At 37.4% G+C, this 24,222-nt stretch overlaps 1 protein-coding gene across 14 annotated transcripts in view; it reads right to left on the bottom strand.

The window, feature by feature from the left end:
• Nucleotides 1-6,238: 6,238 nt before the first annotated feature.
• Nucleotides 6,239-24,222, bottom strand: part of CCDC91 (coiled-coil domain containing 91) — a 457,065-nt gene continuing 439,081 nt past the window's right edge. For all 14 annotated transcript variants that reach the window (XM_049882721.1, XM_049882732.1, XM_049882720.1 and 11 more), the window contains one exon: nucleotides 6,239-7,331. In XM_049882721.1, coding sequence (XP_049738678.1) covers nucleotides 7,221-7,331 — 111 coding nt within the window. In that variant the 3' untranslated portion in view covers nucleotides 6,239-7,220. The remainder of the gene's footprint in view (nucleotides 7,332-24,222) is intronic.

The following is a 24,222-nucleotide window of genomic DNA, read 5'->3' as shown; positions in this document are numbered from 1 at the left end:
AGCAGGCAAAAGATTAAAAAAAAAAAAATTACAGATAAAAGGCTTTATAAAACATAGTGTTGTCCACAGTGTCCAGCAGTTGGTAACATTTTCAGAAAGGAGTACCTATACAAAGGGGCAAAAAGTCAAAATTCATTACATACATACCTTGCCACAAGAAATTTTCTATAATCTGTTTCACTATCTGAGCTGTGTTAAAGTCAGCTATTCGTACATTCTGTGGCTTCATTTTTTTTTTCTCTTTAAATCAGGTCCGCAGACTTCTGAGAACTGAATGTTTGCCAGGACTGAGTCAAGTTTTCCTACCTTTTGAATGAGTTTGTTTCTTAATTTCTGTGTTTCTCAAAACAAGGCCAATTTCTTCAGTCAGAGATGGATTTAAAATGACTATCAGATATTCCTTGGCATCCCATTATCACCAAGGCTTTCACACCTTATATTATTCTGGACATTCTCTTATCTGAGCCAACCCCAAATATCTTTCCTCTCACCCACAGATCCTACTACTGGGCCCTGCGATCTCCTACTCTTGATCACAAAACACTTTGCACATAATCTCTTCTCCAAACTCTCTTCCCCTCTCCTTGTAACCAAAACCTAACGGTCCAGTGAGTCTAATATTTGCCCTGCAGCCCTCTCATGGGAGGCTGTTTCCAGGTACCTCTCAGCAGCATAAGAAATGATTTTACATGTAACTTTTCATTTAGTCTTTCTACTTATACTCTTGGAAAGGATCTTCTAAATTGGGGTAGCACATTTCTATCAGTTGATTTAGTCATTCTAGCAGCATTTGAAAATGCAGATTTTTTTAGAGTGTTTAGATTTTTGTTTTTAATTCATAGAAGGCTGGTTAATGCTTTATGAGAGTTAAGTTTCCTATAGTCCTCATTTAGAAACATAGCAATGGTAGCTAAATCCTTTAAATCAGCTGTCAAATCAATTAGCTGGCAGTTAGCTGCTCAGATTATTGGTGCAATGACTGACTGATTCAATTATTTACTCACTCACAGTTACATACTAAGTCCTCACCTGAAGATAGGCTCTATGGCATGCCTTCAGGATACAATAAACAAGACAAACGTGGGTTCTCCTTCATGAGGAAACTGACGTAAACAAAAAAGGTCACAAATTATTTAATTCTACATGACAATTAAATAACATGAAATATTATTCAATTATATAAACTATAGGAAAGCTCAGTATGCAATGACTGAGGGAAGCTGATTTCAGGAGAATCAACTTGTTGAGGATGAATGCTTCTGGGAAAAAGGGATCAGAGAACCAGAACGAGAGCAAAGAAAATAGTATCAGCTGTTTTCCTTCCATTTATATAGATCAATGGTTGATGTTGAAGTAGCCTTTGTGTTACGGGACGTGAAAAAAATATGTTTATTTTTCAGTTAATGAAAGGGAAGTTTTAGTTTTGCCTGGCTTTAGAAAAAAAAAAAAAAAGTCCTCGAGCTCTTATATATTGTTTCTACCCACTTACTATAGTGTTGACGGTGATGCTTACAAGTGGCCTGTGGATTCAGAACACATTGGCTTTTGGCTTTCTGTTTCTTGTTAGTAGTCTTTGGAGACACAGCAGAGTTGTTTACTGGTATGTAAACAGAAGACTAAAGGCTAAGTGCTTTGATCCAAGGCTTCTTTTTCTCTTAGAGGTTTATAAATGTTTTCCAGGTTTTTACATAGAAGTTTTTTCTTATTCAGGATTTATTATGCAAAGTCTATCTTTTTCAGAGAATAAATAATTCTTTTGTTTTGTTTTTTAAAACATACATAGCATTTCCTGATTCCATTCAGTTTAATTGTCAGATCAAAAAGGGACAAAAGAAGTTATAATTATAGATACCTGACTCAATGCAGAATAACACCAATCATAGGGACATTGTTCTGGTTTTGATTTCAAAGCAATCACTCAGTAAGGCTCCTTTGAATTGGGACATAAATCAGCATTTAGCAAAGCTGTGTTTAAACCTCCACTGCAGATTCTGAGGGACAGAAATGTTCTAAACAGGGCACTGTTTATTCATAGTTTTGGGTATCTGTGATTTACTTGGCTTTGTTAGACAACAGAAGCTTTGGTTCAGTTATATTTTTAACATTCCTTAAAATAAATCAAAGAGCGTTCCCATTCTGGATGTGAATTAGTGAGGTGGAGGAAATATAGAACTAACAAGTGCTGAGTATCTACGGATTATGTGCCGGACTCTGTGCTGGACTGCCTTAGTTAATATTTCTTTGATTGCAAGTAATAGAGACTGGCTCTGGCTGGCTTAAGGGAAAGTAGTAAGTGGTGCCGATGTACTGGAAGAATATTTGGGTATCTCACTAGAATCCAAGACTCAGGAAAGGTAGGCATCAGGTGAGTTCTAATCTCAGCAGTAGGAATTCGTGTCTGTCTTCCTAGGGTAAAGTAGTTGAAATGACTCATATAACTCTTTACAGGAGGCCCAGTTGGGGTCAAGTCTTCACCTGTCGATCAGTCAGTCAAGGTCTGAGGGGCAGAATATTATAGGTAAGCCATTGGTTTGTGGGCGACCACACCTGCATCTTGTGGGCATTTCTCAGAGAAGGGGGAATTATCATGAACAGGAAGCCACACAAGTGGGTGGGGTCTACTATATGGCATACTCTACAAGCTTAATTCAATTTAATTTTCACAAATAGCCTATACAAATTACTATTTCCACCTGACAAATAAGAAAACTGAGACTCAAATTGGTTAGGCAACTTGTCTAAGCTTCCACAATTAAAATGTTGCCGAGCTAAAATTCCAACTAGGTCTATAAGGGAGGCTAGTCTTCGTTTTTTTTTTTTTTTTCCTTGTTTGTTTAATATTTAATTGTTCAAAAAAATATATGCAACACTTTTGCCAATTAAACATTTTCCATGTGCTTTCCACTTTAGTGACATTAATTACATTAATCATGTTGTACAACCACCACCAATATCCATTGCCAGATTTCCCATCACCATAAACAGAAACTCAATGCTTCCTAAACAATGGCTAGTCTCCTTTTTATATCACTGAAATAATGTGATATATGACTACATGGGTTAGGAACTTTCAGATATTTTCTCATGGACAGAATATTAGTTACTTCGCTGTGAGTTGGAACCGACTGGATGGCACTGGGTTTTTACTGGGTAATGGATAGTAAAGGAACCCTGGTGGCAGAGTGGTTAAGCGCTCGGCTGCTAACTGAAAGGTCGGCAGTTCAAAACCACCAGATGCTCCATGGGAGAAAGATGTGGCAGTCTGCTTCCATAAAGATTTACAGCCTTGCCCCTGGAAACCCTATGGGTAGTGCTGCTCTGTCCTATAGGGTCACTATGAGTCAGAATTGACTCCACGGCAACAGGATTTTTTGTTTATGGGTAGTAGAAAAGCCAGCCCTGGTGGCAAAGTGGTTAAAACACTCAGCTGCTAACCAAAAGGTCAGTGGTTCAAACTCACCAGCTGCTCCATGGGAGAAAGGTATGGCAGCCCACCTCTGTAAAGATTTACAGTCTTGGAAACTCTTAAGTTTGGGTAGTAGAAAGGGTACACAGCAAACTGAAAAACCTAGGGTTGAATTCCAACTCCACAGCATCATCACAGACAAGTAAAAAACTAATTTTTCTCCATTAATGAATGTGGATAATACAATCGCCTTCACAGGGTTATTGTAACTTCACAGGGTTTTTGACATGAAGAAGGCACTCATTTTTTGGGGGGCGGGGATTTTTCTACTAATGAACCCTCAAGCATACTATTAATATGGAGTCACGATTTGACAATAGCATCATTATTCAAAATCCTAACTGCTCTCCTACTTTCAGCCTTTCAAAACAGTGTCTTATTTACCTGAACATAAATGCAGGAAATGCTATATAGTTAAAGAAATCATATAGAAGGCAAAGAAAGTTTTAGATATAAAACATCTGACTACTTCTATTGGGGACGTGGGGTTCACATTTCAGGAAAACAAACAAAAAACAAAAGCCTCTTACCTTTGCCATAGCACAATACTTGATCATCAGATTCTCTTAGTGAATATTACCTGAGACGGTCTCTTTTCTTTGGATAACCAGAGCAAAAACAGAACAGTTCTTAATGGGGAAACCTACATTTGAATGTCATTGAAACAGATTATTAGCTAATTCAGTATGGAAGAATTAATGTGCTCGATTAATCAAAATTCTATGCCAAGATTATACTTCTCAGTTAAGGACAGGTCTGTGGAAAATAAAGAATTGCAGCAATCCAAAAGGTTATATTACTGTACATGGTGGCTGTTCTGCAAATACTTATGGACTGTGATATCAATTTATTCCAGATGACTTCAGACAACAATTAGTTTACGTCGCCATCAAAGTTGGAACCCCAATGGAATAGAAAAAGCCCACTGTGGTGGTAGGGGGAGAAGGAGAGGTGTATTCTCTTGACAATTCCACTCTCTCTCAATCCCTGGATCTTAGCTTCAGTGACCTCCTGGCTTCATTCTTATTTAATTCATATTTGAGTAACTTATAAAAGTATCCTATAATTTAAATTTGATGACAAAGAGAGTCAAGTGATTTTATAAAATGACCATATCATGGTTTTATTGGCTTGTTCATGAATTAAAGGCTTTTTTATCCCTTTTAACTGGAAACCCTGGTGGCATAGTGGTTAAGTGCTATGGCTGCTAACCAAAAGGTCGGCAGTTCGAATCTGCCAGGTGCTCCTTGGAAACTCTATGGGGCAGTTCTACTCTGTCCTATAGGTCGCTATGAGTCAGAATTGACTTGACAGCATTGGGTTTGGTTTGGTTTGGCTTTTTTTGGTATCCCTTTTAACTATATTGCAATTCAAGTCAGTGGCCTGCTTGCTCTGACTTCTTATTTAAATTTCCATGGGGAAAATGAGCAGTTATTAACATTTAAAAGTTCTTGATGAACACAATTGTAAGCATTTAGGGGGAGGGAGGTGTGGAACCACCTTGCAGAAAGCCATTTGGCCTTTGTTCTCAATTTTTTTGAGTCATACCAACACTGAGGCTAATGAGTTCAGGGTGACCAGATCAAAATGGACCACCTGAGAACTTGATGCTAAGCCTCATGAGGCATGATGTAATCTATCTCGGCCATGTGGTGAGGCCAATAAAGGCTTTGGAAGATGGAGGCTCGAGAAGCTTCCTGAGGGTAAGAATGGACATCTGTTCTCAGGACAGTATCATGTCTCCTCGGAACATGGAAGCTCCATGCTGTGTCCCCTCCCAGACCTCACCTTATATATCTCTTCATTTGTATCCTTTTTTGTTATATTAAAGTTGTTATTGCAGGTATGGTGTCTCCTGTGAGCTTTGTGAGTTGTTCTAATGAATTATTAGACCCAAAGGAGGAGAATCTGACTGTCCTAAAGTGGAGGGAGTCATGTGAACTCCCGAGCTTGTTGCTGGTACCTGCTGACCTGACCCTGGGTGGCTAGGGATGAGGGAGAAGGCACTGGCTGGTCTGAAATGGAGGAAGTCATATAGACTTCTGAGCTTGTGGCTGGTACCTGATGACCCGGCCCTGAGTGGCTAGGGAATGAGAGAGAGAAGGGCTGTGTGGGTAGGTGGGGTCTGAACTGAACATGGAAGGGAAGCTGAGATTTCCACAGGGCACAGCTGGTGTGTAGAGTGGAATTTATCACCCACCACACAATCTGACATCAGAAGTGGGTGATCTTAGTCTCGCTGGACTGGTTTGCACAATTGGTATAAAAAAACCAAACCCACCATGGTTGAGTCAATTCAGACTCATAACGACCTTATAAGAGCGAGCAGAACTGCCCCATAGAGTTTCCAAAGAGCACCTAGTGGATTTGAACTGCCAACCTTTTGGTTAGCAGCCCTAGCTGTTAACCACTACGCCACCAGGGTTTCCACAATTGGTATAGTTGGCAGGATTTGCTAGAGCAGACCCTGACAGCACAGTGGATACATATATGTAAGCACCACTATACATGGATCTGGATCTGGATATGGAAACCTTGGTGGCATAGTGGTTAAGAGCTATGGCTGCTAACCAAAAGGTTGGCAGTTCGAATCCACCAGGCGCTCCTTGGAAACTCTATGGGGCAGTTCTACTCTGTCCTATAGGATCACTATGAGTTGGAATCAACTCGATGACAATGGGTTTAGTTTTTTTTGGTTAATACATGGATATAGATGTTTGAACAAGAAAAATTTAAGGAAAAAAACCAAAAAACAAATTGTTTTTGAAGCTGTTTTTATTACACTGCAAAATCCCAGAAAAGTATAAAGACATGAAGTTGAAGCGTTTCAAAAAAATAAGATAAAACATTTGCATACATTTTAATAACACTTTAGTTTTGATGTTTAAAATTCGCATGATGTCACATTGACTTACACTGCTCATTGTGAAGTACTGGAAAACTTTTTCATATTTCTTATATATGAACCTAAATTTCTAAAAATGGCTGAGTTATATTCTTTCTAGAGATCAAGTTCAAGGTTCTACTTATAAGAAAAATTACTTTGATTCATAGTGCCTTTGAAGAGCAGAAATATGAAATAAGCACATATCACACATATGCCCCCTTTTAGTTTAAGTGGTAGATCAGATCAAGGTTGAATAAATATAATAATCTTTAGTGTTTTTTTTTTTTAATTTAATGTATTATCTGTTTACAGGAGACCAATAAAAATACATTGATTTGGATGCAGAGAAGAGGTTTGATAATACCAGAATGATTCTCTATCATATCAGTGTTTTATATCCAAGTTATATATAGATAAATAGGTGATGTTGAAATTCATGCTATTTCTATCCTAAAAATCAAAAAAAATGTATGATTACATTCTAGTGTCTTATCAAGAGTCATTATGAAACAATATTTGCTACTTTTGCCAAATTCAATATAATGGGTCACCGGTGGCAATAAAATTCACTTAATTAACTTTTAATTATGTGGCACTTTTCAGTGGTTTTGGGTCTTATACTTTCTGCTACTACTACCACCACCACTACTACTACTACTAAAATAATAGTAAAAGTAAATGAGAAAACAAAATAAATTACATCACTTGATAGTTCTTCCAATTATTGTTTTGGTTTATCCTTGAACTGGAATCACTTCTCCAAGATTTGGAAAGAAAACAAAAGCATTTTTATAGTTCACAACATGTATATTAAGAGGTGTAATGATTTTATCCATTACCAGTGTGGGTCAGCTTGTCAGGTTCTCTTTACTCAGTATCAACTGGTTCTGTAGCTATTAAAGCACTTAACTGTTTCTGGGCACAGGAGAGGAACAGTTCCAAACTGGACAGGCTTCGTTGGCGAATAACTTGATCAAGCTGTTGATTTTGTTGTGAAAGAGAGAAAGAGGAAAGGGAGAGAGAAAAGAAACTTAGTTGAGGGACAAAGAATATTATTCCAGAGGAGTCCGCTTGAAAGGCCTTTTCAGATGATATGATTTAGAAAATTAAATAATGCATTAAACTGAATGAAAATTATGTCAATGTTCCCAGCCTATTACCTATAATAATAATTTTATAATTGATGTTGGCATTCAGTTATTGTAGAAATATCATTGATTTGAACAGAATGATTTCGGAAAATATAAGATAGTATAAAAATACCAGTTCTTAATGAATGTACACATCAAACATTCACAAAGATCCTATAAATACCAGATGCAAGTAACAAAAGAAATTCACAGTAAAGAAATAGCATGCACAGCGTCCAACAGAACAAATGGTATGCGAGTAAATCAACAATTTCCTGAAATTAGAAAAAAGTTCTTTTGTATCTTGTGCTTTCAGTGTTGTATCTAAGAATCCACTGCCAAAGCCAAGGTTATGAAGACTTACCCCTAAGAATTTTATAATTTTAGCTCATATATTTAGGTCACTGATTCATTTTGAGCAATTTTTGTATACAGTGTGAAGTACAAGTCTAATTTCATTCTTTTGCATGTGGAAATTCAGTTTTCCCAGAATCATTTGTTGAAGAGATTAATCTTTCCCCACTAAATAGACTTGGTTGTCAAAAATCAAATAGCCATCGATGCACGAGTTTATTTCTGTACTCTCGATTTTATTGGTTTACATGTCTATCCTATGCCAGCACCACACTGTTTTGATTGCTGCAGTTTTAGAGTAAGTTTTGAAATCAGGACATTTGAGTCTTCCTAGTTTATTCTTCTTTTTCAAGACTGTCTTGGTATTTAAGCACCTTGCAATTCCACATGAATTTGAGGACTGGATTTCCCATTTCTTCAAAAACGGCTGTTGGAATTTTTACAGGGATTACACTGAATGTGTAAATTGCTTTGGGTAGTATTGGTACCTCAATGATATTAAATCTTCCATTCCATGAATGAAAGATGTCTTTCTACTTATTTAGATCTTCTTTAACTTCTCTCAGAAATATTTTGTATTTATCAGTGTAAAAGTGTTTCACCTCCTTGGTTAGGCTTATTCCTAGATATTTTATTTATTTAGATGTTATTATAAATGGAAACATTTCTCTTTAAGAGAAGGAAATGATGCAATCAAAACTAAGGACAGTTATATTTGGAGGGTGGAGTTAGGCAGGCTAAGATGCATATACCCAGTTTGGATGTGGCTTCAAGGTGTTTGTTTTACTATTATGCTTCATAACTTATGTACACGTATCACAGACATTAGCTTTAACAACTCAAAGTCATTCAGAAACCCCACAGAACAGTCAAAAGGGTTCCATTAAAAACAAATTTGACCTAGTAGATTAGAATTCATGGATGTCATATAAAGGAGAAAGTTTTCTCCTTTTGAGGGCATATAACACAAACTCACAATGTGTCACAAACTTTCAACCTGTGATTTCTAGTTAGTAACATAACAATATGGATTTATGCATTCAGGATGAATATTCTATCATTAAAAAAAGCAAGGATATACACAAGGACAAAAAGTTTGATAAATTTTTACTTAAACATACCAAGCACTTCTCTTGGTTGAGTTAGAAGCTACTCTGGAATTAGTGACTATAAAGATGATCGACATACTGGCTTTGGGTTTAGTCAGCTGCCAAGACTCACTTCACATCTTTCACCACGTCTGCCCAGAACTGACTGAAGGCAAAGATCCATTAAATAAATAAGAGCTCAACACCTGAAGAAGCTCCAAGGTGGTACTGGTACATTGTGAGTAGGCAAATAGAAAATGGGCCATCACAGGGCTGAAATTGTGACCCCATTTAGTGGGTGTTTCCCATACATGCAAGGGGTAATACTTGGGACTCTTCTAAGGATGTTGAATTCCTCTCCCTGAAACAAATATATCAAACTGATGTCCTTGGCAAATGCCTGAATTTCAACAGTTTCTGTTTTATTAGGTATGATCTTATTATCTTTTATTGAGGCAAAGAGAATCTTGGCAAAATATTCAACTTTTTGCCCCCTGAAGAGTGGGAATTGATTCTATTTGTGGCTTTCATTTCAAAGTGAATCAAAGATCTGTATTTCATGACATAATGCTGACAAATATTATGTCCAGGGTAGTGGTCAAACATTTTGGATATGGGATTTACAATCTCTTCCTAATAGTGCAGATATATCTACTTTCTTTTCCCTTCCATTTTCTGTTGTTTCAGCTGCTATTTAGGTCTTGCAGATACCTGAATAAAACCCTGGAAATTCTGAGGTATCTGAAATAAACACCTGGGCTTTATAAATCTTTTTTTTTCTCTTTGTCATCACTTCAGCTTGCTGGCATACTGCTGAAAGACATTTGGAAGTATAATACTTATTAAACGTTGATAATTTTAATAAGCTTTTTGGGGAAAAAAGAATGTATTACTTTCCAATAATTCCATGTATTAGATTTACCTTTCCATTAGCATTTCTTGCCACAGCAAAAGAAAAAGAAAACATCTGTAGACCTTAGCTCTCAATTCTCAGTCACCAAAATACAATGTGAAGGATGATGAACTTACACTGGTCTAAAGAGTCAAGTTTAAATCAAGTATAAACAAATCTGGTTTATTTTATTAGAGCTGTTTATTAAGAACACTATTTTCATTCTGGAAAATCTGACAAATTGTTTTTGGAATATATACATTTATGTATACACATGTGTCAATACTTAGTACTAACCGTGCTTTCAAAAACTTCTGTGCTTCTATTAACAAGATATACCAAGAGATGTGGATATATTAGATCTACCATTATCAATGTTACTCTTCTGGCATATTTTAAACCTATGCTTAAAAAATGATCTCATTTGTTTTTCAAAAAAGCTAGAATGGATATCCAGCAACTTCACTAATCAAAAGTGACTCACGCACAAATGGTATCGATTTAGTAATAATAGGCTTTGTCAATTCAGTTTTCACATTGACTGACAAGCTCTTTCATGGGCAGTGAAGAGAAGTCAAAGACGATGATCTGGAACTGTAACTGCACAGGCAGATTTCCCAGTTAACATCACAGCACTGAGTAAGACTGTGTACCTTCTAATGATAAAGGAAATATTTCTTCAGTCTCTTGTTTATTGAAAATACTGCCCTTTTCATGTTGCTATTTGGACATGAATGCCTTTCTTTTTCTGATTTCATTATACACCGCCCCCCTGCAACACCACCCCGCTCCTGGCCAACCACATGCACATATACTCAAGCTGCTGTTTCGTTTATATGTTTTGAAATTGAGCCAGTCAATTATCAGTTGATCAATAAAAAGTCAAGGCTGCTCACTATTTGCTCATCATTACCCTAAGGCTTGGGTAAAAAAAGGATACAATATTGTCTCTGTCCCTAAAAGGTTTACGCATTTCTTAGAGAGACACATGTAACTGTTAAAGAATAATTAAGTGCTCAAATGTACAGTAAAGACTAAAGTCTTTAAATAAAGTCCAATGGAACATTAGAGAGAGGGAGAGGTCATGGTAGGAAAGTGCAGCAGAGTTCTCAGTGCTTCACAGTGGTAGGACTTCAACAGGCTCTTGGAGGATCAAAAGCATTTCCTTAGACACAGAAGGGCAAGTTGTGGAAGAAATTCCAGTAGACTGTTGTTGGGTGCTGTCAAGTCGATTCCAATACATAGTGACCCCAGGTGACAGAAGAGAACTGTCCCATTGGGTTCTTGACAGTAATCTTTATGGGAACAGATCACCAGGTATTACTCCTACAAAGCCAACATTTTAGTTAGCAGCCGAGTGCTTAACCATTGTGCATTAGCAAGATCAAAACCAGAACTGTTCAGACACTGAGGGAAGAGACTTGAATTCAGTGGAGAAAGTCTGCTTAGGAATATTCATACATTTTTTTATTCACTTATTTATTAAATATTTATTTACCACCTACTATATGCCACAAGGAGCCCTGGTGATGCAAAGGTTAAGGAGCCCTGATGGTGCAAAGGAAAACCATCTTTGGTTAAACTCTCAGCCACTAACTGAAAGGTCGGTGGTTCGAACCCACCTAGTGGCTCTGGGGGAGGAAGATCTGGTGATCTGCTTCCATAAATATTATAGCCAAGAAAACTCTATAGGGCAGTTCTACTCTGTCACATGGGGTGACTATGAGTCAAAATTGACTTGATGGTACCTAACAACAATATATGCCAGGCACTGTTTTAGACACTAGACATACAGTCATGAATAAGACAATTCTCTTATAGAATGTGTATTTTAGTTTGAGGAGAAATACAAACTAATACTCTTCATGAAGATACCAGTGCTATAAAGAAGAGCAAACAAGGTAAAGTGTTAGAGAAGGGAGAGAAATATTTTGGGTAGGGTGATTAGAAAAGAAACACTTGGAGAAGATGGTAATTAGGAGACTTGAAAGAATAAGGGAAGAAGGGAGCCATGCAAAAACATCGGGAAAGAGAATTTCAGGGCAGATAGAACTTGGTTCAATCCAAACCAGTAAAACTAGAGCAAAATGAGCAAGAGGGAGATTGGTACAAGCGAGAAGCAGAGAAGTACACACAGGTCAAGGCATGTAGCTCCTGTACGTATGCAATGACTCTGGGATTCAATAGGAAGACACTGGAGAGTTTTGAGCAGACATGTTTTAAAAAATATTACACTTGTTACTGTGTGAACAGACTATGAGGGGGCAAAAGTGGAAGAAGAAAAAACAATTAGGAGATTTTTAGTTTGGGAAAGATATAATGGTGATGTTGACCAGATTGCTGGTAGTGGAAGCATAGGAAAAGGTCAGGTTTAGGATGTATTCTGAGATAAAGACAAGTTGAGTTGCTAAGGGATAGTTGTAAGAATCCAAGGAAAAGAGAAGTCTGGTGTGACTCTTAGCAGAATGGTACTTTTTACTGTGATGGGAAAGACTGGAGCAGGAATGAGTTGGCCAGGGGGAAAAGTGGAGCTGTTATTTGGACATGGCAAGTTTGTAATCCTATCAAACATATTGGATATCTGATATGGACACAAGTGTCTGCAATTCAGGGGACAGGTCTGGGCTGGAGATACAAATTTGGAAATCGTCTGCATATAGGAGGCATTTAAAGCATAGATGAGATTACCTAGGGATAAATGTAGATAAAAGAGAAGAGGTCAGAGGACTCGGTCTTGGGGTACACTAACACATGATCTGGCAGAGGAACGGTGGGAAATGGCATTTGACAGAGAATTATTTTCTAGATCGTTAAAGCCCTTATATACCAAAGTAGTGTTTCCCACAATGTGTTCCACAAAACACCATTTTTGTGCAGTGTAAGTTCTGTCCAAAAAAAAAAGGCTTTATAGTCAAGTACATTTGGGAAATGCAGGATTGAAAATGTTTCCTTTTTATAATAAGCACTATGAATGGCTAAAATGACTATAATATAGGTAATCTTCTCAAACTTTTTAAACCTTGGAATTGTGTATGTATGTTACGGGTAAAGCATACTTTGGAAAATACATATTCATTTCTTTTGAGAACTTCTAGACTCAAAACAAATTACAAATACAAGAGAGAAGTCTACATGGATTCAGTTATTTGCCTGAATAACAATAATGGAATTTTAAAGGTAAGAGATTTTATATCTGCTTAGACTAACAGCTACATTTTTTATTGTAGTTTAGATGAAGGTTTACAGAAATATTAGTTTCTCATTAAACAATTAATACACATTATTTCGTGACACTGGTTGCCAACCCCGTGACATGTTAACACTCCCCCCTTCGACCTTCGGTTCCCCACTACTAGCTTTCCTGTCCTCTCCTGCCTTCTCATCCTTGCCCCTGGACTGGTGTGCCCATTTAGTTTCGTTTTGTTTTATGGGCCTGTCTAATCTTTGGCTGAAGGGTGAGCCTCGGGAGTGACTTCAGCACTGAGTTAAAAGGGTGTCCAGGGGCCACACTCTCAAGATTTCTCCAGTCTCTGTCAGGCCAGTTAAGTCTGGTCTTTTGTGTGTGTGTGTGTGTGTGTGTGAGTTAGAATTTTGTTCTACATTTTTCTCCAGCTCTGTCAGGACCCTCTATCGTTATTCTTGTCAGAGCAGTGGTGGTGGTAGCCAGGCACCATTCAGTTGTACTGGACTCAGTCTGCTGGAGGCCGTGGCAGTTGTAGTCCATTAGCCCTTTGGACTAATCTTTCCTTTTTGTCTTTAGTTTTATTCATTCTCCCTTGCTGATGAAGGGGTGAGACAAGTATCTTAGACGGCCGCTCACAGGCTTTTAAGACCCCGGACACTACTCACCAAAGTAGAATGTAAAACATTTTCTTTATAAATTATGTTATGCCAATTGAGCTAGATGTTCCCACAGACCATGGTCCCCACAGTCCTCAGCCCAGTAATTCAGTCCCTCAGGGAGTTTGGATGTGTCTGTAGAGCTTCCATGACCTTGCCTTGTAATGGCTTCTCCAGTATTGTGTACTGTCCTACCCTTCACCAAAGTTACCACTTATCTATTGTCTATTTCGTGTTTTTCCATTCCCACTCCTCCCCTCCCTCATAACCATCAAAGATTGTTTCTTTTTGTGTGTAAACCTTTTCATGAGTTTTCGTAGTAGTGGTCTCATACAATCTGTTCTTTTGTGACTGACTTATTTCACTCAGCATAATGCCCTCCAGATTCATCCATATCGTGAGATGCTTTGCAGATTCATCACTGGTTCTTTATTGTTGTGTAGTACTCCATTGTGTGCATGTACCATAGTTTGTTTATCCACTCATCTGTTGATGGACATCTAAGCTCTTTCCATCTTTTTGCTATTGTGAACAATGCTGCAAGGAACAAGGGTGTGCATATGTCTATTCGTGTGACGGTTCTTATTTCTCTAGGATATATTCCTAAGAGTGGATTGCTGGATCATATGGTATTTCTATTACTAGCTTTCTAAAGAAGTGCCATATCATTTTCCAAAATGGTTGTACCATTTTGCATTCCCACCAGCACTGCATAATAGTTTCAATCTCCTGGCAGCCCCTCCAACATCTGTTATTTTCTGTTTTTTGATTCGTGCCAGTAATGCCAGGGTGAGATGGTATCTCATTGCAGTTTTGATTTGCATTCCTTTTTTTTTTAATGGCTAGTGATCAGGAGCATTTCCTCATGTGTCTATTAGTCACCTGAATGTCTGCTTTGGTGAAGTGTCTGTTAATTTCCTTTGCCCATTTTTTAATTGGATTATTTTTCTTTTTGTTGTAGAGGTGTTGAAATTTCCTGCAGATTTTACAGACTAGACCTTTGTTGAACTTGTAATAGCCAAAATTGTTTTCCCAGTCTGTAGGTTCTCTTTTACTCTTTTGGTGAAGTCTTTTGATGAGCATTAAGTGTTCAACTTTAAGAAGATCCCAGTTATCTAGCTTATCTTCTGGAATTTGTGTGTTGTTAGTTATGGTTTGTATCCTGTTAATGCCATGTATTAGGGCCTCTAGTGTTGATCCCATTTTTAATTCTATGATCTTCATAGTTTTTGGTTTTATATTTAGGTCTTTGATCCATTTTGAATTAGTTTTTATGTTTGATGTGAGGTATGGGTCCTGTTTCATTTTTTTGCAGATGGACATCCAGTTTTGCTAGCACCATTTGTTAAAAAGACTGTCTTTTCCCCACCTGATGGACTTTGGGCCCTTGTCGAAGATCAGGTGACCGTAGGTGGATGGATTCACATCTGGGTTCTCAATTCTGTTCCTCCATTGGTCAATGTATCTGTTGTTGTACCAGTACCAGGCTGTTTTGACTGCTGTAGCTGTACAGTAAGTTCTGAGGTCAGGCAGTGTGAATTCTCCTACATTCTTCTTCTTCTTCAATAGTGCTTTACTTATCTGGGGCCTCTTCCCTTTCCATATAAAGTTAATGACACCATATCTTTAAAGAATATTGTTGGTATTTGAATTGGCATTGTACGGTATTTAGCTATTTACTCCCCTTTTTGTTTTGACCTTCAACAATTTAAATTCTTATTAATTTTTATTACTATTATTATTTTTTTATTATTAATTTTAGTCTTGTTTGGAAGTGGAAGAAAGAATTATATGACCTCTTGGGTTTGTGTCTTAACACACTACCTTAACATTCTGAAATGACTGGTATTTTGTCTTACGTATTTCGATCCACAAAAACAGGAAAGGGGCTGTCCACAAGTTTTATTTCTTGAGTTCTCTGCACACATATATTCATACTGATTTTATAGTATATGATGGATAATCCCGTGATACTGGATTAAATCTGATCTTTTCTTGTTCTGACAATGTTGTTGCTAGCTCTTGATTGGAAGTGCTTACTACCTGCTAGGCACATGTGAGCCTCTTTATGTGCTGTATTATCTATTTCTGTGTGACCAATCACTCTAATTTTAATGGCTTAAAACAAAAATATAACAAATTATTTATCATTTCATAGTTTATGTGGGTCAGGAAACTGGGTACTACTTAACTGAGTGACTCTGGCTCAATGTCCCTATGCGTTTGCAAACAAATTGTCAGCTGGGGCTGCAATCATCTTAAAGTTTGAATGGGTTAGGATCCACTTACAAGCTCACTGAAGTGGTGTGGCTGTCAAGAGGCTCCAGAACATCCACTTCCATTCTAGCTAATGTGAGCCTCTCTACCTGGCTGTCTAGTGATATGGCAGCTGGCTTCCCTCCAAGCAAAGTATACAAGAGAGAATGAGATAAAGCAAATCTCACCAAGACAGCACTCAAGGAGAGGGATGGCATAAGAATAGAGGAATATCAGGAGACATCTACTATACCTGTATTATCTTGTTTTATTCTCTTGATACCTCTATGAAGCAGGCCACTGAGACTTAGAGAGGTTATAACTTGCCCAAGTGGCAGGGCTAAGATTCAAATCCAGGTGTGTATAACCTAAACCTATTCTCTATACTGCATTGCCTTCTCAGGTAAGAATTTCAGTTATGGCTGGGGGCTTTGGCATAATATCTGCTTTGCTATAAACTTGTAAGGATATCTTGCATTACATACATTAGTGCAAAAACCTGTCAAGGTACCAAAACCCCTGTAGGTACAAACATTAAACCATGTAATTATCTTCTCTTCATAAACAATAGGTTCGGCAAGGTTTCTATTATATTAACACACAAATGGCTCTCTGAAACAGAAGTATTTAAAGAAAATCTGGCACATTAAACGCATCATATAAGGAGTCATTGCCTCAAAGAACCTGTAAATCTCAGTGGCTGTATATAAAAACAATAGTCTACTTCCTTCCAGGTATATAAACAAGAGAAAGGAGAAACATTTAGAAAGGCAATATGTGGTTCACATCTTACCTTGTGGTGCTTCAAGGCCCGAACCATCTTGCCTACTTTCACATTTGCCTACTGATAAACTGGCTAAGCACTCCAGTGTAAGCTTCTCCACAGCTGTGATACGTATCTGATTCACACTGGGAAACCTCAGTATCCAAAATTAAACCAATGGAACAAACTACCATTTAATCAAATGGAAGTTAGTGTGAATAGACTTTTTTTTCCTCTCTTTTTGAATAACTAGGGCTGTCCTTCCTCATCATTCAGGACTTTATGGTGTGTATTTGATCACTGAAGCCTTAAAAAAAACAAAAAAACAAAAAAAACCATCTGTCTGGCACATCTTTAAAACAGATTTATCCTACTGAGGGAACCAAGTGGGAAAACGCCTTGTCGGTCCTCTTAAAATCCCTGCTGCTTCCCAGCTGGGTCTAGGAATGTAAGAAAACCCCAACTTTCTTCGTTCTTGTAAACAAAAAAAGGTTTGCTTTCAATTCAGAAAGCTAAACTTGGATGTTATTGCCTAAAAATGGCAAAACACCTGTTCAAATAGGAAATGCTGAAAAATAATTTACTAAACAAATACCAAAGAGAAGATATTCAAAGTCAGGGATTATGGCAAAGCTTGCCAGTTGCCTCTCTAATATTCATTTTTCTTTTCTTCCTTACCAACAGAATTCATATTTAATTCTAGGAACAATGTGCCCATTCTCAAGATATCATTCCCAAGGCTTCTGTCCAACTGGGGGTAGCCAAAGAGATGTGAATGAAGTTACTGGGTAGGGTCTCCAAGAGCGCTCCTTAGAAGTGGGAGAGATGCCTGTTCTAAATTATTTTCCCTTTTTGTTCCTTGTATGTTTCTTTCCTCCCCCGACAAATGTGCTTGCTGGAGCTTGGGCAGTCATTTTGTAGCCTTAGTGATATAAGATGGTGCTAAGGGTAAAAAAAGCACAAACACTGAAAGATCCTGGATTCTTTATAACTTTGTTAAGCTTCCATACTAGCTCTGAATTGCTTACCTGTGGACCTGTGTATACCATTGTTATTTTTAGTGTCTGTTAATTTATAAGAGGAAAATATAAATTCCAAGTGATAAAGGCACCAAATTTACAGTACACGTGCGATATTGCAACAGAAACATTTACTTTTTATAGTACAAATTCAAGAATATGGATGTTAAATAACTGAGACTGAAATTTCTGGAAAACTAGGAATTTTAATTCCGGGGCTGAAAAACAACGAATGGAATAGTTTAAGAATCTACGAGTGCTAAAAAATAAAAATAAAATAATCATAATTATTAGGGTATGCTGATCACCTGAACATACAGGTTTGCAAGAAAATTTATGTTTCATTTGTATTGGCAAGTTCTTTTTTCTCTGTCTCTGGTAAACAGAGTATTTGCATCCACAAGCTGGAAGAATGAACAGAAAAACTAAAAAGGTTAAAAAAAAAACACACATCATGGGGATGGACTGAAACTATAGCAGTGAAATTCTGTCTAAGCAAACTATTATGTCTGGAAAGAACTATAAGGTTTCTATTCAACTTAATAATTATGGAAACTCCAGGCTGATTCTGCAGAACAACTTCGATAAGCAGCTGGCTTCCCTCAAAGCCATATATAGGGCATGTATATATTTGTATGGAATCTCCATCAGTTTCTCTCTCATTAATTGATGCTTATTTGCCATTCACCATGATTTTTAACAGCACATATATTTTAAATTGCCACAAATCACTTACGTAACAAAGAAGTTTTAAAATTAAGAAATAATTTAAGACAGTAGATAAAACCAAGACATTCTGTCCAAAACCACGCAGTTAAGATAACTCATCCCAACAACAATAGCATCAGTAACACTGTAAGTGAACTTACTACATGCCAGGCAATGTTCTAAACATTTTACAAGTGCTAACTCATGTAATTCTCATCACAATCCTTTGGGAAGTAGGTATTACTGTTATTTCTATTTTATAGATGAACAAACTGTGGCCTAGATGGGTTAAAGTACTTGCCTGGGTGCCCAGGTTTACACATCTAATAAAAATAACAAAGCCAGATTTGAATCCAGGAGGTCTAACTAAAAAAGTCCACAATCTTAATCGCATGCTATACTTCTCACTAAGATGAAAAGTATTTTTGTGATATGGTACAGTGTTAATGCTAAAAGACTTTTTCCATAAAATGGGACAGTCTAGTAATGATAAGCGCAAATGAAAACAAGGAAAAACCAACTGTCTTTCTGTCCCTTCCTTTTAAAATCTGTGCAGTATTTGCAAAGCACAGTTGGTAGCATATCAGCCACAAATTCCATAAATTGATGGTCCATTACCCAGAGGCATTTCTGAGGCTGACATAAATGCTATTATGTAACTTTTGTTTCTATTCCAGTCATTCTCTTTCTTGTCAACTAAGTAGCATTCATCGACCTTACTTGCTTTTTATGCATCCCAAACAAGCAATAGTTGTAAACCAGAATTTCTCTTTGCCATGTTTCTGCATTCTAAGATACTACCTCAATTAATTAAAAAATCTCCATTTAACATTAATTCTACACATTCTATTGATGAGAAGGGTTCAGAGGAAAATATGGCAGTTATTGAAAATGTTTTATTTAGCCAATCTTTACTAAACTTGATTACTAATGCATTAGAGCTAGGAAGTGAGATTAATAATGAGGGCAAAAATAGTTTTCTTTAAAAAAAAGTTCCTAATTGCAAACTGCAATTGGGATGCCCCTGAAATACCATATAAACTACCCACATAGCCTCAAGAGACCTGCTCTTTCTCTGCTGCACAGTGCACTCCCATGAGGACCCAATTAATCAAGCAATGCAGCCTTGAAATGAACGCATTGAAACTTTTTTTTTCTTCTGTGTTTCAATGCAAAGAAATGACATTATCGAAGGAATGGAAGGATCAAGTAATCTAAATGGTGTGTGGTGAACCAAATGCAGACTATTATCATAGAAATTTCATGGGTATGACCTATCCAAATGGCTCACCACCTCATCTACTATATAGGTGTCACTATGCCTGGATGAAAAATAAAGACGGTTTTGCAGATTTAGTTCCAGATTTCTCTAAATAAGAGACATTATGAAGTTTAAAGCCATCAGGAAATACCAAGACAGCTACACCGAATATAACCATACACATTAAAAATCTGTGAAATTTAACCATGCCAAACTAGAGGTCTAATTATGCTTTCTGAACACTTGGAGATTCTGCCTAGTTTGCTATGAAAATCTAGCAGCCAGGAGCTATATGGAGGTCTCATAGCTCTTCATTTCTTTAAAGAAAACATCAAATTACATTTTTTAATTTATGGTAGCATATACAGAAATAACGAGCCCTGGTGATGCAGTGGTTAAGCAGCTGCTTGCTAACTGAAAGGTCGGGAGTTTGAATTCACAAGTGGCTCGGTGGGAGAAAGATTTAGCAATCTATTTAAAGACCGTAGCTTTGGAAACCCTATGAAGCAGTTCTACTCTGCTCTATGGGTTGTTATGAGTCAGAATTGACTTGAGGGCAATGAGGTATATATACAAACTTTACCATAAAAAATAGTATTTTTGCTAATAGGAGAGCTTTAGGTACACCTGATTTAAGTGTCCAGCCTTGCCTGGGATGGTTAGGTAAGAAAGAAATGAGGGAAGGTAAGGATAATGGTTAAAGAGTAAAATTACCACACTGATGTGGACCTCTGAAACCTCTCCAAAAGTGGTTTTTCTCAAATGAGTATTAAAGCTGGGATTCCCAAAAGTTCATTAATTCATGGCTTAGTCTAAAATTTACCAATCTGGTACTTATTTTCTAAGGAGTCTTTGAATTATAGTTAAGAAAAGACATGTTTAAATCTTGCATAGTTAAGATTGACAGGAGAAGGACTGAGGCTTTTAGAGTGTCATGAATAGTTTCTACGTGTATCCTGTAGAGAGGAAACAAAACTACAAGTGCTCAATTTGATTGAGGGACCATTTGGAACAATCATCAAATAGTGGAATAAAGCTGAACAAAGCAAAGAAGGCTAACTGACATTTCTTTGCTTTCTAGGACTTGTATATAACTCTAATTTCACACACACACACACACACACACAAATGTGGAAATAATGGTGTTTGGACTCAGCATTTCTTCCTTTATTTTACCAGGTTTGTTTAATACTTTCAAAGGAAGTCCCAAAAGTAGAATGGAAAGTAAACACCGACTAAACTATCATCATTACCCTATTTTACAGATGAGAATTATAATTTGAAACTGGACTATATGAAGAAGAATGCAGCACCAGGATTGGAGGAAGACTCATTAACAACCTTCAATAAGCAGATGACACAACTTTGCTTGCTGAAAGTGAAGAACACTTAAAGTACTACAGCTTTCAGTATGAATTACACCTCAACATAAAGAAAACAAAAATCTTCACAACTGGACCAATAAACAACTCATGATAAATGGGGAAAAGATTGAAGTTGTCAAGGATTTCATTTTACTTGGATCCACAATAAATGCCCAGCAGTCGAGAAATCAAAAAACACACTGCATTGGACAAATCTGCTGCAAAAGACCTCTTTTAAGCGTTAAAAGGCAAAGATGTTACTTTGACAACTAAGGTGTGCCTGACCCAAGCCACACATATGCATGCGAAAGCTGGACAGTGAACAAGGAAGACCAAAGAGAACTGACTCATTAGAATTGTGGTGCTGGCAAAGGATACTGAATATACCATTGACTGCCAGAAGAAAGAACAAATCTGTCTTGGAAAAAGTACAGCCAGAATGCTCCTTAGAAGCAGGTATTTTGGACATGTTATCAGGAGGTACCTGTCCCTAGGAAAGGACATGATGTTTGGTAAAGTAGAGGGTCAGCGAAAAAGAAGAAGATCCTCAACGAAATGGATTGACGCAGTGGCTGCAATAATGGGCTTAAACAAAGCAATGATTGTGAGGATGGCACAGGACAGGGGAGTGTCGGTCCTACATGAGCTGGGACTGGCAGGAGTTGGAACCGACTCCACGGCACCTAACAACCACAGATGAGAAAATTAAAACATAAAAAAGTTTCATGCCTAAGAATCAGTGGTAAAACCATATTTAGAACATGTGAGTTCTGACTCCAGAGTCTAATGTCATCATGTGCTGCAAAGCTTTTATGATAGAATATGATGATGTAATAAAAATAATATTTGTAGGGAGGTTATCTTTCTAAATCAACTTAAGTTGTGTAGGAAGAATTAATAAACAGCACAAGTACTATTCAGATTCTAAAAAATATTGTCTTAGTCATCTAGCACTGCTATAACAGAAATACCACAAGTGGATGGCTTTAACAAAGAGAAATTTATTTTCTCACAGTTTAGTAGGCTAGAAGTCCAAATGCAGGGTGTCAGTTCCGGGGGAAGGCTTTTTCTCCCTGTTGGCTCTGAAGGAAGGTCCTTGTCATCAATCTTCCCCTGGACTAGGAGCTTCTCCATGCAGGAACCCTGGGTCCAAAGGATGTGTGTGCTCTGTTCCCAGTGCTTCTTTCTTGGTGGTATGAGGCTCCCCCTTTCTGCTTGCTTACCTTTCATCTCTTGTAAGATAAATGGTGGTGCAGGCCACACTCCAGGGAAACTCCCTGTACATTGGATCAGGGATGTGACCTTAGTAAAGGTGTTACAATCTCACCCTAATCCTTTTTAACATTAACTTACAATCACAAAATGGAGGACAACCACACAATACTGGGAATCAGGGCCTAACCAAGTCGACACATATTTTGGGGGGACACAGAATTCAATACATGACACACATAAAAGTACAAGAATAACAAAAACATTTGATTAGAATATTATTTCAAAATATCCGTATGTGATAAGGACAACAAAGTACTTCTGTTGCCCAAATCAAACAGTGAAGCTATTAGAAAGGCTAGGGAAACACTTTTTACCTAAAACCAAAGCAAATCAAACCCATTACTGTTGAGTCAATTCCAACTCATAGTGACTATGATGGTTTAGATTGTGTGTCAACTTGGCTGAGCCATGATTCTCAGTGTTTTGGTAGTCGTATAATGTTGTCATCACTTCCCTATTGAAATTTGATATATGGTCACCTCCATGATCAAATCTGCTGTGACTAGCCAATCAATTGAAAGGGAGTTTCCTTGGGTGTGTGTCCTGCATCTGAATACAAGTGGGCGTTCTGGCTTTTGCCTGCTCTGGATCCTGCAGCTGGCTCCTGTTCATCTGACCTTCAGTTCTTGGGACTTGAGCTAGCAGCTTACCTGCAGTCTTGCCTGCCAAGCATGGGATTTGTCCATCTTCACGGAGCAAGAACCCTTGTCTCCAACCTGCCAATCTTGGGTTCGCCAGCCTCTGCAACTACGTGAATCAGCAGAAACCTTGAGGTCTTGTCTCCCGATCTTGGGATTCATTGATTTTCACAGCCTGTGAGCAAGAGCCCTGCTCTGCAACCTACTGATCTTGGGATCATCAGCCCCTGTGGCTACGTGATCAGGAGAAGCCTCTATTCCTGATCCATGGACTTGGGAGGTTCCAGCCTTTACAACTGCATGAGCCATTTCCTTGATACAAACCTCTCTATAGATATGTTTATACACTTTACTGGTTTTGCTTCTCTAGGGAACCTGGCCTAAGACAATAACCCTACAGGACAGAGCAGAACTGCCCCATAGAGTTTCCAAGGAGCAGCTGGTGGATTCAAACTGCTGACCTTTTGGTTAGCAGCCAAGTTCTTAACCACTGCCCCATCAGATCTCCTGTCAGCTTGAAAAAAAAAATCATAGCAACACGACATTTTAAAACCTGGTTCTCATTACTCTGCTATTTTATCCAAAAAGGCAGGAGAAAGAGCATAATAAATAAATACTAAGAATTTTTTAAATCACTGTATTTAATTTTTTAATTACACACATCTTAATCTTTGGTAAGCAAAGAAGAGGAAGTAGAGAAATGTATTTACTGCATAACCAAAATATGAAAACAATAGTTACCAAAAACAAACACTTTAAGTGCGACTTACTGATAAATTTATTTAACGATAAATTACTTGACAAATGGTCAAAACCACAGAGGTTAGTCTGATGGTAAATCTTCAAAAGACAGTGTATATTTTACAGACAAGCAAACTACTGCTAGAAAATGAAATGAACAAATTTAATGTAAAAATAAGGACCATTTGCTTTGGAAACTTGCTCCTAATGAAGAGACTGAAGATGCCTGATTTTGAATACAAATAAGCCAAGGGCAATTCTACAAATCACAAAAAAGTGGAAAAGAGACTCAATGAAAATATTCTAAAATAGAATTTTACTATAATTAAAAGCAGGCAACATGATTACAGCTTCTTGTACACATGAGTTTTGCTTAGAAACTATGAATGATAAATATTAAAGAAATGCACTGATATAATTCACCAGATCAAATATGGCATTGGGGCTATAACTAATCAATGGTGTTCAAAATTTGACATACTATAATCAAATATTAACTTCTTGGTAGGTATTTAATAAAGGTCTGTTGAATACATGAAT

The sequence above is a fragment of the Elephas maximus genome, chromosome 4 (assembly GCF_024166365.1).
Source record: "Elephas maximus indicus isolate mEleMax1 chromosome 4, mEleMax1 primary haplotype, whole genome shotgun sequence".
Classification (NCBI taxonomy): domain Eukaryota; kingdom Metazoa; phylum Chordata; class Mammalia; order Proboscidea; family Elephantidae; genus Elephas; species Elephas maximus.
This window is presented reverse-complemented; position numbering and strand designations above follow the sequence as displayed.